General features: G+C 47.1%; 1 protein-coding gene across 3 annotated transcripts in view; it reads left to right on the top strand.

Moving 5' to 3' along the window:
- Ap2a2 (adaptor related protein complex 2 subunit alpha 2) overlaps nucleotides 1-15,559 on the top strand; it is a 121,580-nt gene that overhangs the window by 26,872 nt on the left and 79,149 nt on the right. For all 3 annotated transcript variants that reach the window (XM_085841150.1, XM_085841151.1, XM_085841149.1), the window contains exons 3-5: nucleotides 8,945-9,087; nucleotides 10,175-10,368; nucleotides 14,050-14,179. In XM_085841150.1, coding sequence (XP_085697276.1) covers nucleotides 8,945-9,087; nucleotides 10,175-10,368; nucleotides 14,050-14,179 — 467 coding nt within the window. The remainder of the gene's footprint in view (nucleotides 1-8,944; nucleotides 9,088-10,174; nucleotides 10,369-14,049; nucleotides 14,180-15,559) is intronic.

The following is a 15,559-nucleotide window of genomic DNA, read 5'->3' as shown; positions in this document are numbered from 1 at the left end:
AGGGATGCTCCCAGCTTTGGCCCTAGTGAGCTCTGCTCAAAAGCAGTGTGCACGGGAGAGAAGTGAGCGTTGGGCCTGTCTGTGAGTTCATCTGTCTTTTGTTTTCTGACTGGATGTGGCCAGCTCCCTCAAGTCTCTGCAGCTGATGTCTTCACCATGGTGGGCACATGAGCTGTGAACCTAAGTAAACCCTCCTAAAGTTGCTTGTGTCAGAGAGCTCTGTCACAGCCATCAGAAAAGTAATAAGTACAAAAATAGTCTTTTACTTTACAAACAAACAAACAAACAAGCAAGCAAACAACAACCTCCTAAAACACATCAAGTTCTTAGTCTTGTAAATCCAGCCATGAGGGATGCAGGCAGTGAGAGCAGCCTGTGTGGAGTTGGTTGGGCAGCAGCTTCCTAGCTTTCACTTTGACCTTTTCCTAGACGTTGGAAGTAACACTGACTCGTGTCTTGTCTGGAAAGTGCTGCTCAGCACTATGCGAGGAGGAACAGCTTTGACAGGGTGCGAAGTCTGTTGAGCACGCACATGCCCTTGTGGTTGTTTGTCTAACTCCAGTGTATCTGCCCTGCCAGGTGAAGGCAGAGACCTGCCCTTACAGGTCCTGCTGCTAAAAAGCTGTGTGCTCTGCTAAGCACTCCTGCCTTGAAACACTGCTCAGCACCAGCTTAGAATCCTGCATGTAGGACACTGGGAAGGCCCAGCTAACCCTTTAACCGAGCATATCATGAGAACTAGAACAGCCGGAGTGTCCTAGAAATGATGAGCAGAGGAGAAGCTTGGCTTGCACCCTGGGAAAGGTGCATGGGCAGCAGCGTTAGCCTTGTGGTCTCCTAGAGCCTCAGCATGGGCAACTCGGGCCTTAACAGAGGATTTCCTAGATGGCCTGGGAGTTAGAAAACTAGTGGGATTTAGCTGATGACCTGTCCAGAGTATTTGCTGTTGAGCTGGCAGAAAGTTAAATTTGGGCATTTTAAAGCAGGCCCCTGAAAGTCCTGACACCAAACTTGTAATGTAATGACTTGTCTTGTGACTTGTTTTTGGTAGTCGCACTGCTCTCACTCACTGCTCTGTAAGGAGTGGTGCTGCCCATTTGTTTCTCTGCAGGCTGCGAATGCTAATGGTTGGTTCTCCAGATGCAAACGACATCATGGGGTTGCAATGCCAAAGACTTCCATAGGATACCAGTGCACTGTAATGGGGAGGGAGACCGTAGGTAGAGAGATACTGACTCACAGTCACCTGTAAACCATTGGGCAGCTGTGGAGTCTGGCCTGCCTCTGGATTCTTATGCTACCCCTGCTGCTCAGGTTCAGGCAAATTTAAGCAGAGTTGGACACAGCCACCAGACCAGCTTCCACCTGCTGGCAGCTCCGGACCCTCAGAGGGGCATCAGATCCCCCAGAACTGGAGTTACAGATGGTTATAGCTGCCATGTGGGTGCTGGGCCTCAAAGGAAGAGCAGCCTATGTTCTTAACCACAAAGGTCATTCCAGCCCCAAATGTTGATATTTTTGTTTGTTTTAAGAACAACAATCTGGGGCTGGAGAGATGGCTCAGAAGTTAAGAACATTGACTGCTATTCCAGAGATCCGGAGTTCAATTCCCAGCAACCACATGGTGGCTTATAATCATATATAATAAGATCTGGTAGCTGGGCATGGTGGCGCACGCCTTTAATCCCAGCACTCGGGAGGCAGAGGCAGGCGGATTTCTGAGTTTGAGGCCAGCCTGGTCTACAGAGTGAGTCCCAGGACAGCCAAGGCTACACAGAGAAACCCTGTCTCGAAACACCCCCCCAAAAAAAAATCTGGTGCCCTCTTTTGGTCTATAGGGATACAGGCAGGCAGACTGCTGTGTACATAATAAATAAATAAATAAATAAATAAATTAATTAAAAAAAAAGGAAGAACAATAATCTAATTTGTGTGTGTGTGCAGTAGATGAGTCCAAGCCCAGTCCTGCCACTGGTGTCAGCTGGGGAGTAGACAGTTCCAAGACCTCCTTCCTGAAAGCACGAGAGTGCCTTGAGAAAAAAACATTCTCAGGCCGCCCAGGAGAAGGCCATGGCCTGCTCGTGAGGCCAGGGGCAGCACTGTTTGTGCCCTTACCTTCCTGCTCTGAGAAGGGAGTCCAGATGGTGTAGGCTTGGAGTTTTCAAACCTACTTCTTAAAGGCTTCAACCTCCCTTCTAGCCACCTACCAAAGGTAGGGAAAAAGAAGGTTAACAGGAAACGGGGATTGTAGACCTGCTTAAAAGTAGTTCTTTGGGGCGATCCAATCCAAAACACTAAATATGAGTCCGTAACAGCAGTCCAGTCTAATTGGCAAATACCAAACACAAATTGGTAGTAGCAGCTCGATCCAGAAGAAACCACAGTGCTCTGCTCTATGGCACGAGTCTGTGGAAGCACCAAGAAGCAGCTGGAATACCCCGAGAAGTTCTTTGGCGTGTTTATCTCTACAAAGTCACGGCAAGCAAAGATCAGCAGAGATGCAAGGCAAAGCAAGAGCAGCACCAGCCAAGATCAGTGAAGCATTGCAAGGCAAACCAGTGCAAGAGCTCCATTCATGCCTGTCAGTTATACTTCATCTTTCAAACATCATGTGTCCTCTCATGTGTGCCTCAGGAAAACATCCTCTCATAAGACAGCTTCCAGAAAAACATCACATAACACAACTGAATCTCCAAAGAAACCAGAAATTCCACTGCAAGATGGAGCTATGCTTTGATGGCCCTAAGGGCCTTAGAGCCATGACCATTAGTTGGAATGATGTTGTTTTTCAAGTAAAGCATATAGCTTATCAGCTGGGGGTGGGCTATGGCTGACATCTGATCAGCAGAGGCTAGTGGCTTCAGACATTCAAAGGACATAACTCCTTTCTACCTGGCTCAGAATGGATCCCTGTATAGAGGGGTAAAAGCCAAAGTCTGGGTCCCACATGATTGGACATCCTCTTTTACATCATACCATCCCCCTAGAGCTCTGGGGATTGGGCCCACACCTCTCTCACACAGCAGCTGGGTTTTCTTGGCACATGGCACTGTGTACAACCTCATAGTTAGACCTTGGTTGAAGTGAGGAGCACCCTTCCCTCTGGTAGGAAAGCGTTGTCTCCCTGATCTTGAATGCAGTTGGTTTAAATACACTGTTGTAGTATGTGGTCAGAGAGGGACAGGGGTGCTCAGAGAAAATGAGAGCCTGTGAATTGTAGCCTATGGAGGCCCAAGAGATAATATCATGAAGAAGTAAGGCTCATGTTACAGAGAACTGGGTTTACAGCATTTAAATTTTGGTATAAAAGACAAACTCAGTAGGAAATGTAGAAAGTGTCAGAAGTGAGAACAGACTTTGAAGTAAGGCCACTTGGGGTGACTTAAATGAAGATATGGCAGATGACTGAGATGATAGAGGTAGTTTAAGAAAACTTTGGTGTTCTGAAAGGCTGGGCGGATGAGAACTGTAGCTCACAGGGAGGAAAAGATGGGGTGTATAGATGGTGGGAGGATGGACTAAAGCTGATACCTGGATGGTTGCTTGGTGTCGTGGGAGGGAAGGTGAGGTGTGAGGTGGATGGGCTTTAGAAACCTAAGAATCTGGAACAAACATAGAATATATAAAAGGGGATCTACCCCAAATATGTTAGTATACAGGCTCAAAGACTGGTGCACTGAGTGGTGAGGGGCAGAGGGAGGGCCTGTCTTCACAGCTGTGCAAGGCTGGCAGCTTTTGAGCAGGAAGCAAGAGAGCAGGAAGAAGGATACAAAGTCCAGATATTGAGGAAGTCCACTCTAGGAGTGACTCTGGGAAAAATGTTCTTATTAAAAAAAAACAAAAAACAAAAAAAAAAAACAAAAAAAAAACCCCAAAAACACCACTCAAGGGAAAAAGAGAATTAAAAAAACAACAGCAATGAGGGGGGAGAGGGAGGAAAGGATGGAGTGAAAGAAGAGAGTGTGAGCTTGTATATACAAACACTTGCAAAATTCAGGAGGCCTAGGTGGGAGAATTGCCAGTTTAAGGTCAGTCTGGGAGTTATAGTGAGACCTTGTCAAAAAAACAAACAAAAACCAAAACAACCTTAAGGGCAGGAGAGATGGCTCAGTGATTAAGAACACTGTCTTGCTCTTTCAGAGGACCTGGGTTTAATTGTGTTCCCAGAACCCACATGGTTGTTCACAACCATCTGTAATTCCAGTCCCAGGGGATCCTTCAGGCACTGAATGCACACGACTGGCACACACCTTTGATCTCAGCACTTGGGAGGTATAGACAAGTAGATATGAGTTTGTAGCCTGCCTGGACTATACAGCAGCAAGTCTCAAACAGCAGCCTGTCCAAAACCCTATAGCAATTAAATAGTAATAATAATAAAGCTTAAAAAGATGTTTTAAAAACAAAAATGGAAGAATTTCCTAACAATAGCCTTTCTATGATAGAGGAACTTTTGCAGACTCATGATTCCAGGTACAAGGTCAATTATAGGGAAATGAATGATAAAACAGAGGATGCTGGGTAGTAAATTTAAATGGTGATTGTATGTGGCAATGTTTTGTGGCGTTTAAAGTCTATGTAGAAATTAAGTCCTTGATAGCAAGCAGATAAAGCATGATAAAATGTGAGCAGCGGACCTGGAAAGTTGAATCTTTATCTTTATCTTTTTTTTTTTTTTTATGGCAGTCTAACATACTGAATGATTGATGCTAAGCTATACGAAAGGGCACTACTTTAATGAAGACTTGGAGTCTTCCATGGATTAGGCTGGCCTTGAGCATGTGCTTTCATGGAGATTGACTTTGAACTTCTGATCCTCCAACATCCACCACACTAGTTCTGAGGTTGTAGGTGGTTTCTTCCACACCAGGTTTCTGTGGTGCTGGTCAAACCCAGGTCTTCTACCAATGAGCTGTTTCCAGCTTTTAGTTTTACACTTGGCCATCTCAAAATAACTACAGCATTGGCTCCCTGTTGGGTAGACATAGAATCCTTTGTTGTTGTTGTTTTGAGACAGGGTTTCTCTGTGTAGCCCTGGCTGTCCTAGAACTCACTCTGTAGACCAGGCTGGCCTCGAACTCAGTAATTTGCCTGCCTCTGCCTCCCAAGTGCTGGGATTAAAGGCATGCGCCACCATGCCCGGCTACATTGTGGTACTTTTAAGATTTACCATTTTACTCTCCAGTACAGAATATGGAGCATTCTAGTGGTGAAGATTGTCTCTCAGCAGTAATAATGTGGGGATGTAGGCTCTGACTTTATAAGCTGCATATTCTAAGACCATATGGTATAGGTAAAGTCTGTGATTAGAACTCAGCTGGTACAGTGGTATTTATCCACTGGTTACCACCACAGGAAGTCTATTTAAGATGTTGGTAGGTGTCTTAGTCAGGGTTTCTATTCCTGCACAAACATCATGACCAAGAAGCAAGTTGGGGAGGAAAGGGTTTATTTGGCTTACACTTCCATGCTGCTGTTCATCACCAAAGAAGTCAGGACTGGAACTCAAGCAGGTCAGGAAGCAGGAGCTGATGCAGAGGCCGTGAGAGTTGCTCAGCCTGCTCTCCAAGATTACCAGCCCAGAGCTGGTCCCACCAACAAGGGGCCTTTCCCCCTTGATCACTAATTGAGAAAATGCCTTACAGTTGGATCTCATGGAGGCATTTCCTCAACTGAAGCTCCTTTTTCTGTGATAACTCCAGCTGTGTCAAGTTGACACAAAACTAGCCAGTACAGTAGGTTTTGGGCAGGAGCTTTGGGGCTGTAAATAGAGTGCTTTTCTAGCTCAAAGTCTAATCCCTGATCCTAGCACTGCATAAAACCAGGTATGGTGGTGCTCACCTATCATCCCATACTTAGGAAGTAATTCAGATGAGAATTGCAAGGTTATTCTCTGCTACATAGTGAATTTGAGACTAGCCTGGATTATATGAAACCTTGTTTGAAAAAACAATCAAGAAAAAGTTGGAAGTTTGTGTGCCTGTGGATGCTGAGAGGCCAGAAGAGGTTGTTGAATCCTCCAGAGCTGGTTACAGGTAGGTCCTTTTGGGAACACTCAGTTTGTTACATGGGTGCTAGAATCTGAACTCCTGTCTTCATGAGGGCCCTGTAAGCACCTTTCATAGCTGAGCCACCTCTCCAGCCTGCTCATGGTAGTGTTAACAGAATTGGATTCTTGCTTTGTTTAGTTGGGGACCAGTTCTTGGGACCTGGCTCAGAGCTACAGTGTATCTAGTCTATTAAAGGCTCAGAGCTACAGTGTATTTAGTCTATTAAAGGCTCAGAGCTACAGCGTATCTAGTCTATTAAAGACACAGACACGATGACCTTGATTTTGCAGGTCTCCAGACTCTGGAGGTAGTCAGTTAATTTGCCACACAAGATCATAAAAGACTTAGTTAGCCTTTATTTTTGGTTTTGTGTTAGATTCTATGAATGAATACGTACTTGTTCATTACCTTGCTAGATTTTGACCAATTTCTTTCCTGCAGTTCTTCCATCTTCTGTCCAGGTCACACTCACCACCAATCAGTGGTTAGCACATCCTCAGTGGCTTTTAAAAACGTTTTAGTTTTATTATTTTTAATTAAGTGTGTGTGTGTGTGTGTGTGGTTTGTATGTGGGTGTGCACATGAGTACAGGTGCCCACAGGGACTAAAGATGTTGGGTCCCTCTAGAGCCAGAGTTACAGGTAGTGGTGGGCTGCCTGATGTGGTGCTGGGAACTGAACTCTGGTCCTCTGAAAGAGCAGTGCATGCTCGTAGCCCCGGAGCCATCTCCTCAGTGTGTCCAACTCAGTTTGCTCTCTCAGATCCTGATCGTTCATATTTCACGTGCAGATCTCTCGTTGGTTTAAACTGTTGTGTTCTCTGTATGCTTCAGTGGAGGTCCTCGGGCAGTCTGTTCAGTCGGTCTCTCCTCCCACTCTATGGTGCCCGGGGGTTGAACTCAGGTCATCAGGCTTGCATTAGCTGCTTTTACCTGCTGACATTTCACTGTCCCCAGTCTTGCTATATACACAGCTAAGGCTGGCCTTAAATTTCTTGCCTCCATCTCCTGAGTTCTGGGATAACAGTCTTGTACCACCAGCTTCCTAATTTACGTTCTTTCGGAATATACCTTGAAATAGAATACATTAATTTGGCTTTTTTCCCCCCTTTATGATGGGGGTAGAACCCATAAGCACATGTGTGCTAGGCAAGTGTTTTAAACCACTGTAACCTGATAATTCTTTTTAACCTTTTGAATAATAACCTTTCTTTTTTAAGATGGAATCTCATCCCTTACTGGGCTGGAGCCCACTATATAGACCAGTCTGGCCTCAAATTCGCAGAGGTCTACCTGTTCTGCCTTCCTGCTACTCGTGCTGCTCACACAGCAGTAAGCTGAGGCTGAACAGGAGGCACAGCCAGCTAAATGCTCTATCAATATCTGAGTTGTAAATGTTGTTCTGCTGCTGGGAAGGAGGGGAGATTTCCCAGGAGCTCTACAAGCCCACTTTGAGTAGGTCTTTGTCCAACATGTGGGGCGTTTGTTCTGTACATCCCTGTGAGGTTAGTAGGTCTGTCCACAGAGATGCCACTGCCCAGCCCTTAACAAGCAGAAAGGATAGTGTTGCTGTGATAGTCTTGATCAGTCACATACCCTTAGACCATATATTTAAGTTATACTTATATGTTTAAATTATATTTATATATAAAATTTGTTATCTTTTCCTGATAATACATATTTTTTAAATTTTCATTTATTTTATATTCCAACAGTTTCCCCTCTCTCCTTTCCTCCCAGCCTCACCACCCTGAGACTCCCGGCTACTCTTCCTCCATTTCCTTTCAGAAAAGGGCTGGCCTCCATGGGTATTAACCAGCTATGACATATCAAGTTGCAGTAAGACTAGGCATTTCCTCTTCCGTTAAGGATAGACAAGGCAACCCAATAGGAGGAAAGGATCCAAGGGCAGGCAACAGAGTCAGAGACAGCTCCTGCACCTCCTATTAGGAGTCCCACCGGAAGACCAAGCTACACAACTGTTACATATATGCAGAGAGCCTCGTTAGTCCCATGCAGGCTCCCTGATTGGCAGTACAGTCACTGTGAACTCCTATGGGCTTGGATTGATTGATTTTTGTGGATTTTCTTGTGGTGTCCTTGACCCCACTGGCTCTTACAAACCCTTCCTCCTCTTCTTAGGATTCCCTAAGCTCTGCCTAATGTTTGGCTGTGGGTCTCCAAGTCTGTTTCCATCAGTTCCTGGGTGAAGCCTCTCTGGTGGCAGTTTAGACCATACATATGTTATACTGACTTGGTGTCACTGGAGACCCAGCCTAGGGAGAAGAATAGATGCTAGCATCCCCTCCTTACTGCTGCAGGACGGCTCCGGAATTTTCCTGTGCTTTAAATGGTGTGCCAGTGGCTCTTGGTTACACTTGGAGCTTTGTGCTGTAGTAAGTCTCATGTTGAACCTGCTTTGCTGTGATTAAGAGGGAGTTTAGCCGTGCTAAACACAGTTTCTGGACTGTGTGTGGTTTTATGGCTAGGCGATTTGCCCCACAACTTTGTGAAATGGAAGATAATTTATAGTAAGTATCTGCCTAAGCCAATAAGCTTGTTTAGAGGATTAGCTTGATGGCTTGTGCAGAACTTGCAGATCTGTCTCTTCAGGGCTTTTGGGGCCAAGGCAGGTTGAGAGAGGTCAAGGCCCCCCTGGCAGACAGGCACTAGCAGGTCTTTTTGGCTACAGAGCACTGACTGCCATGTATTCTGGATTGTGGTGTGTGCCACACTTACCAAGTGCAATAGCACTACCTGTGTGTGTAGCTGCATGTCTGGCTGGAGGCCTGTGGCCTCTTGGAGTCTTTTACTACAATCTGTTACTGTACTATACAGATCTTTGTCTTCTTACCTTGACTACTAGATGTAAACCTTTTATTCACCTTTTCTGTAGGTGACAAGGCTCTTGATGGCTACAGTAAAAAGAAGTATGTCTGCAAATTGCTCTTCATCTTTCTCCTTGGTCATGACATTGACTTTGGACACATGGAAGCTGTGAATCTTCTGAGCTCAAACAGATACACGGAAAAGCAGATTGTGAGTATGGTTGAGGGGCAGGGCCCTGTGCCTTATGTGCAGTTCGCAGACTCCTTCTTCCTCTCTGTCGCATGTTGGGTGCATCTGGCCTGTGTTACTGCCTGGTGCTGATTCCTTGTAGTCATGCCCATCCCAGCCTGGTTTTCTGCTTCTGAGGACCAGTGGTGCCCAGGACGGACTTGGGTGGCTGGCTCTCTTCCCAATGCTGCTTTCTGTTGGCTTAGGCTACTGGAGTCTCTGTGCTCACACCCCTGTGTCTGTCGCCCACAGCCTCAGTGCCTCCTTTTCACTGGGCCTGGCTAGAGAGCAATGCGCCAGCAGTCACTTTCCTCCGTGGCCTTTTGCATGACTACTTGAAACTTGGGTCTGTGCCACGGGGACAGGCAATAAAGCCAGAAAAGGTGCTGTCTCTTCTTTGCAGGCTGCTCAAACTTGCTTAGGTTTAGAGTTTCAGCTCTGCATTCTGTTATAGTAAGGCTGTCAATAACAGCTTTCTCTTTTGGTTAAAAATTTAACTTACAGAAATTAAAAAATAAGGCAAGTATCTTAGGATTTTTTTTTTTTTTTTGTTAAGAAAATTAGCCTTTTCTGCTTTCAGGCTCCACACGCTTACCTTGTAAGTGATAGAATGATGACATGAGACTGGGTTTGAGCAGAGTGAGGTGGCAGTGGGGTAAGCTGAGAGAGGAGTGAGTGGACAGCAGTAAGCTAGGTTGCGCACAGATACGCATATTTATTAGTGAGTGGTGCCAGGCTTGGTTCTTGCCATGATAGTTCCCTCCTATCCTGACATGAAGATGGTGTGGCAACTGAGCATAGATGTGTGAGCTACTGAGAAGGAAATGATATTTGGGGAAGGACTAAGTGCTCTGGTTTCCTTGTGCCTCTCTGACTTTGCACATATTTTAGTGGGAATGCAGCATCAGGGCTGGGTGGGTGGTAAAAAAGTGTTGATCACTGGTACATTGTCCGAGTCCCTGTAGCATCCCCTGGGACGCTGCTAGAGGCTTTCCAGGCTTCCTTCTCTGTGCATTGTGTGTTAGGCGTCTTGTCATAAGCTCTTTGTCCCTGCCTTCTGGAAATACAGGGCTACCTTTTCATCTCTGTATTGGTGAACTCGAATAGTGAACTGATCCGGTTGATTAACAATGCCATCAAGAATGACCTGGCCAGCCGCAATCCTACGTTTATGGGCCTCGCCCTGCACTGCATTGCCAACGTGGGTAGCCGTGAGATGGCGGAGGCCTTCGCCGGAGAGATCCCCAAGATCCTCGTGGCAGGGTATGTATCTGCGTGCTATGGAGGGGCAGCATGCACTTCTTCTAAACACACTCCACCGTGTGTAGTGAGGGATGTCAGGGAGGCCTGCTATAGAGCTCTGCCTGAGATCACTGAGGCCTGAGCACAGAAGGAGACCGTCTTAGCCTGCCTGCCTAGAAAGGACTGCAGGGAGAAAGAGGTGGTTTGGTATAACCCTGAGTCATCCTGCCAGAAGCATTGGAGCAAAGGCCAAGCCCTTGTTTTTTTTTTTTTTTTTTTTAAAGAATTATTTATTTTATGTATGTGAGTACACTGTAGCTCTCTTCAGACACACCAGAAGAGGGCATCAGATCCCATGACAGATGGTTGTGAGCCACCAGGTGGTTGCTGGGAATTGAACTCAGGACCTCTGGAAGAGCAGCCAGTGCTCTTAACCGCTGAGCCATCTCTCCAGCCCAGGTCAAGCCCTTGTGTATTGAGAATTCTGCATCATCTTTCCCCTCAGTTCATTTGGAGAGCCGCCAAGTGGTGTTGAGGGGTCGTTCTGGAAGAGTTTGAAGCAGCCCTGGGCTATTTTGGGCCTCAGGGTTGGCAGAGGCAAGGCCAGCTTCTGCCTTGTTGTGTGCTTTGTGCTGTTGTGTAGCCGGTCCACAGACAGTGGTTACATTCATCATGGTCCAGGAGACAGGATAGGATAATTGTTAATGAACTTAACAGGATGTCAAGGCCCTGGGAGCCGTGGCTGTAGCCCTCTGTTACTGTGAAGCTGGAATATAGGGAGGCCAGAGCTAGCTTACCTTCTCTACCTCGTCAGCCATCTTGGGGGAAATGGGTGGGGCCGACACAGAACAAATTTATCATTTTCATAGTGGAGTGCCTACCCCTGTCATCTAGTAGGCAGAGGCCAAAGATGCTACAAGTTGTGTCCTATGCATGTCACAGGCACAAAGCAGAGAGCACTGCAGGTCTCTGTCACTGTGCTGTGGTGCAGGAACTTTAAGCCAACCCTTGGCACCTCAACCTTGAGCAATGTGAAGCACAGGCAGGTAGAGGAACCAGGCTGGAGAGAACTGTCCTGTGGAAACAGGTTCAAAAATATAGATGTGGGCCCCAGGATATTGATGAAGAGAACCCATTACAGAGCTGAGAGGCTGTGGGAAATTAAAAGACTTACTACTGTAGACTGTAAGCAGAAACCACTAGAGAACACTGAGGAGTTTGAGGTAGGAGATTACGGTGGGTGTTGGGATAGAAGAAGGGCTAGAGTTCAGACCAGAGAGGAAGGAAGTTGGGCAGGATGCAAGTGTGAGCTGCTAGCAAGGCCTCCCTGGCCATCTTCCCTAATAGTCACTATGAAGTCCTGTGACAGACACCTGAGTGTTGCCTGCTGTGCTCCATCAGGGATCGTGGCTCAGATGTCTCTGTTACATTGCTGCCCCCTGGCATTCCCACAGGGCTGGACTAATGGAGGAAGTACAGACAGGGTAATCCTTGAAAAACACTGAAGGAATAGGAATATTTCCTGAACCACCCAAGAGTCCATGCAGAGCGGTCACAAGGCCCGGTGCCGAGTAAAGGTTCTTTAGCAGGAGACAGGTAGCTTCTCCCAGTTAGAGCATGAGGGGCTGTAGGGACAGTTGATGGGCATGAGGGGCTGTAGGGACAGTTGATGGGCATGAGGGGCTGTAGGGACAGTTGATGGGCATGAGGGGCTGTAGGGACAGTTGATGGGCATGAGGGGCTGTAGGGACAGTTGATGGGCATGAGGGGCTGTAGGGACAGTTGATGGGCATGAGGGGCTGTAGGGACAGTTGATGGGCATGAGGGGCTGTAGGGACAGTTCATGGGCATGAGGGGCTGTAGGGACAGTTGATGGGCATGAGGGGCTGTAGGGACAGTTCATGGGCAAAGCTTACTATGCACCCTTTAAGCGAGTGATGGAACCCCACAGAGCACAAGGTGGCTCTGTGAGTGGTGTCCAAGCATCATGGTTGTAAGGGGCTGGGTAGTGTGGCTCCTGAGATGGGAGTCCAGTGGCTGTAGACGGTGGAGTAGTTCTGTCAGCAGTTAGGATGTGAGGCTGGGGAGGGTGGTGACATTGGTCCCTCGGACACAGTAGAGGATCAGAAAGATCCTTGGACAGCTGGGAGCTGCTCTGGGCACAGTGGGTTTATGAGGATGCTCTATGTCCTTACTTCTGGGATGGCAAGCGCTTGCTCCTTTTCTCTGAGCTGTCTGTTAACATCAGCCTGGAAACAAGAGGAGATGGCCTCCTGGTTCAGCATCCCACCTTAGTGCCTTAAGGATTCCAGCTGGTTCTCTCTAGCTGTCTCCCCCTCCTGACACAAGATTTCACTATGCAGCTTTGGTTGTCCCTAGAATTCACTATGAAGACCAGGCTGACCTCAGAGTCACAGAGATCCACCTGCCTGTCTCCCAAGTTCTGGGATTAAAGGCGTGGGCCACTATGCCTGGCTTAGTGGGTTCCCATGGGGATGTTCTGATGGCCTCCTCCAACTAACATCTTTTGGTCAGTCTGGTGTTTTTTTTTGTTTTTTTCCTCCACTATTTGTTTCTTTGACTGTTTTTGAGACAGGTTTTCAGTCTGTAGTCCCATTTGCCCTGGAAGTCACAGAGATCATTCTGCCTCTGCCCCTGAATGCTAGGATTAAAGACATGTGTCATCACACTTGACCTCTTTCCTACTTCTTGGCAGGGTCTGGTAGGGTGCAGGGGAGCCCCCAGAACTCCTCCTGTCTTCAACAGAGCAGAAAACAGCTGCCTCCCTGCTTGGTGTCTGCACCTACTTACAGCTTTGTTCTTCTGGCCTCTGAGTGGCCTTGGAAGGAGAAGAGAAGGCTGGAAGGCAGCAACTGTGTGTGTGTGTGTGTGTGTGTGTGTGTGTGTGAGTGAGAGAGAGAGAGAGATGATGATGAGAAGCTACAGGCTGGGAGAGAGAGAGAGAGAGAGAGAGAGAGAGAGAGAGAGAGAGAGAGAGAGAGAGGAGAGAGAGAGAGAGAGGAGAGAGAGATGATGATGATGATGAGAAGCTACAGGCTGGGCCAGGGCACACGTGCTTTTTCTTAAGACTTTATACTTAGATTTGGGCATGATGATTTAGACTTGTAATCTTAGCATCCAGGAGGTTGAGACAGGAGAATGGAGTTTGAGATGAGTGTATGATACATGATGGTACCCCATATCAGATAACACCAAAAATCCAAAACAAAAGAGACCTACTTCTCACCAGCACAAGACAGCTTGAGCCTACTTCCTCAGCATAGTGGAGCAGGGTGAAGTGTGGGGAGCAGGACACATTTGTAGGGAAGAGAAGAAACCACTGGTATTTCAGGCCTCCATTCTGTTCCTGCTGCAATGAATTGGGGTGGGGTTGGGGTAATCCTATGGTTCAGAGGGGGAGCATCGTTGTACAAAAAAGTCCATTTTGTATTCAGTGTCCAGGAGGGGATGAGAATTTGATGTTCTGGAAGCTACACAACAAATAGTGCAGGCTTTTGTCTGTGGGTTGGTGTCCTGCTTAAAATGTGTCCTTGAGCGTGACCTGTGCAGGCCTTCCTGACCCACTGGTCTCCTGGTGAACTTCATGTGCCCCCCACGCAGCTCCATTCTCTGCTTGGCTTAGCTTGTGGTACCTTGAGAAGCCACCCTTCTCCCGAGTGACTGATGATGTCTGTTTTCTAGAGATACCATGGATAGTGTGAAGCAGAGCGCAGCCCTGTGCTTGTTACGCCTGTACAGGACATCACCTGACCTAGTTCCCATGGGCGACTGGACATCTCGTGTGGTGCACCTCCTCAACGACCAGCACTTGGTAAGTGTCTGAGTTTCATTCAATTCCTACTCACCCAGTAAGTAACCTTTTCAGAAGAGCGTTGTAGAAGTGGTCCATTAAGTCTCAGGATGATGAAGGTGATGCACTGTCTCCTCTGCAGCATCTCCCTGCAGCAGGCTTCTCCAGGGACTCCGTCTAGCAGGGCTATTCTCCCTACATGCTGCTTGTGTGGGGCTGTGATGTGTGTATTCCACCTTTTGGCTAAACTCCTTTTGGCTAAGTCTTACTAACTTAGCCATTTTACAGAAGACTGGAAGGTCTGTGATTTGGTGAGTGTGGCTGCTCAGCTCAGCTGGGTGGGAAGCAGCTGTGAACTGTGACCTCTGCTGCTTAGACCGCTGAACAAGTGGGTCTGATGACCTGCTGGGGTCAGGCAAGTTTGTGCGATAGTTACCCTCACCCCTGGGAAAATCTGCTGTGAAAGTTAAAAAAAAAAAAGATTGTTAGATGCATATCTAGGCAACAGTACATGGGACTTGCATTGGCCATTTTAGTGGGCATTCAAGCTATTCCTTTGTTGTGACTTCTTATGCTTGTTGAGATAGTAGAGTAGATCTCTGCACTTCCTTCAGGAAGGCAGAAGGCTCTGGAGGGGAGTCAGTAATGTTACGTTGTGAGTGGTCCCTGAGCACTTAGACCCCAAGCTTAAGTACTATTTGGGGGTCAGAGGACGTTGCTGGAGTCCATTAGCTGTATCAGATAAATGGTAGTTCCCCATTAATAGACTTTGTAAATTGTAAATAGTTAGAAGTTCCCAGTTTTATAGCTGAAAAAAACCTCAGCTCAAAAAGATAAAGATTCTTGGGAGTCAGAGGCAGGAGGATTTCTAAGTTCGAGGCCAGCCTGGTCTACAGAGTGAGTTCCAGGACAGCCAGGGCTACACACAGAGAAACCCTGTCTCGAAAAACCAAAAAAAAAAAAAAAAAAAAAAGATAAAGATTCTCATAGCCATACTGTGCCAGACTTAACCCAGGTTTTCAGAGGCTGTCAGAGTCAGCCGTCACAGCAATGTGCAGGTGACCCAGCTGTGAGAAGCTCTTGTCAGTCTGGTGGCTCTGGCATCCAGTCATTTCCAGATAGCAAGGCTGGGTCTTTGATACCAGGACACCGCCTTTCTTAGGCTACTGATGCTATGACCCCAGTTTCTTAGTTGCTTTTGCTTTTTCACATTACATTATTTTGCTCGCATCTTGGCTCGTGACAGAAACTTAGTTCAGAGTAGGAAGGGTCAGGGCATCCCGTTCAGACCCACAGGTTCTCCTTAGTAGCCCAGCACGCTCTCCTTTTAGCTGCTCCAAACCCATGTCCATCGTTGCCAGTGTAGAAGGCCTGAGATACTGCTCTCCCAGCCTCATGACT

This window comes from Mus caroli, unplaced genomic scaffold (genome assembly GCF_978045245.1).
Source record: "Mus caroli unplaced genomic scaffold, Mus_caroli_1 scaffold_8, whole genome shotgun sequence".
Lineage (NCBI taxonomy): Eukaryota > Metazoa > Chordata > Mammalia > Rodentia > Muridae > Mus > Mus caroli.
The sequence above is the reverse complement of the archived record's forward strand: the minus strand, read 5'-3'. Positions and strand labels throughout refer to the sequence as shown.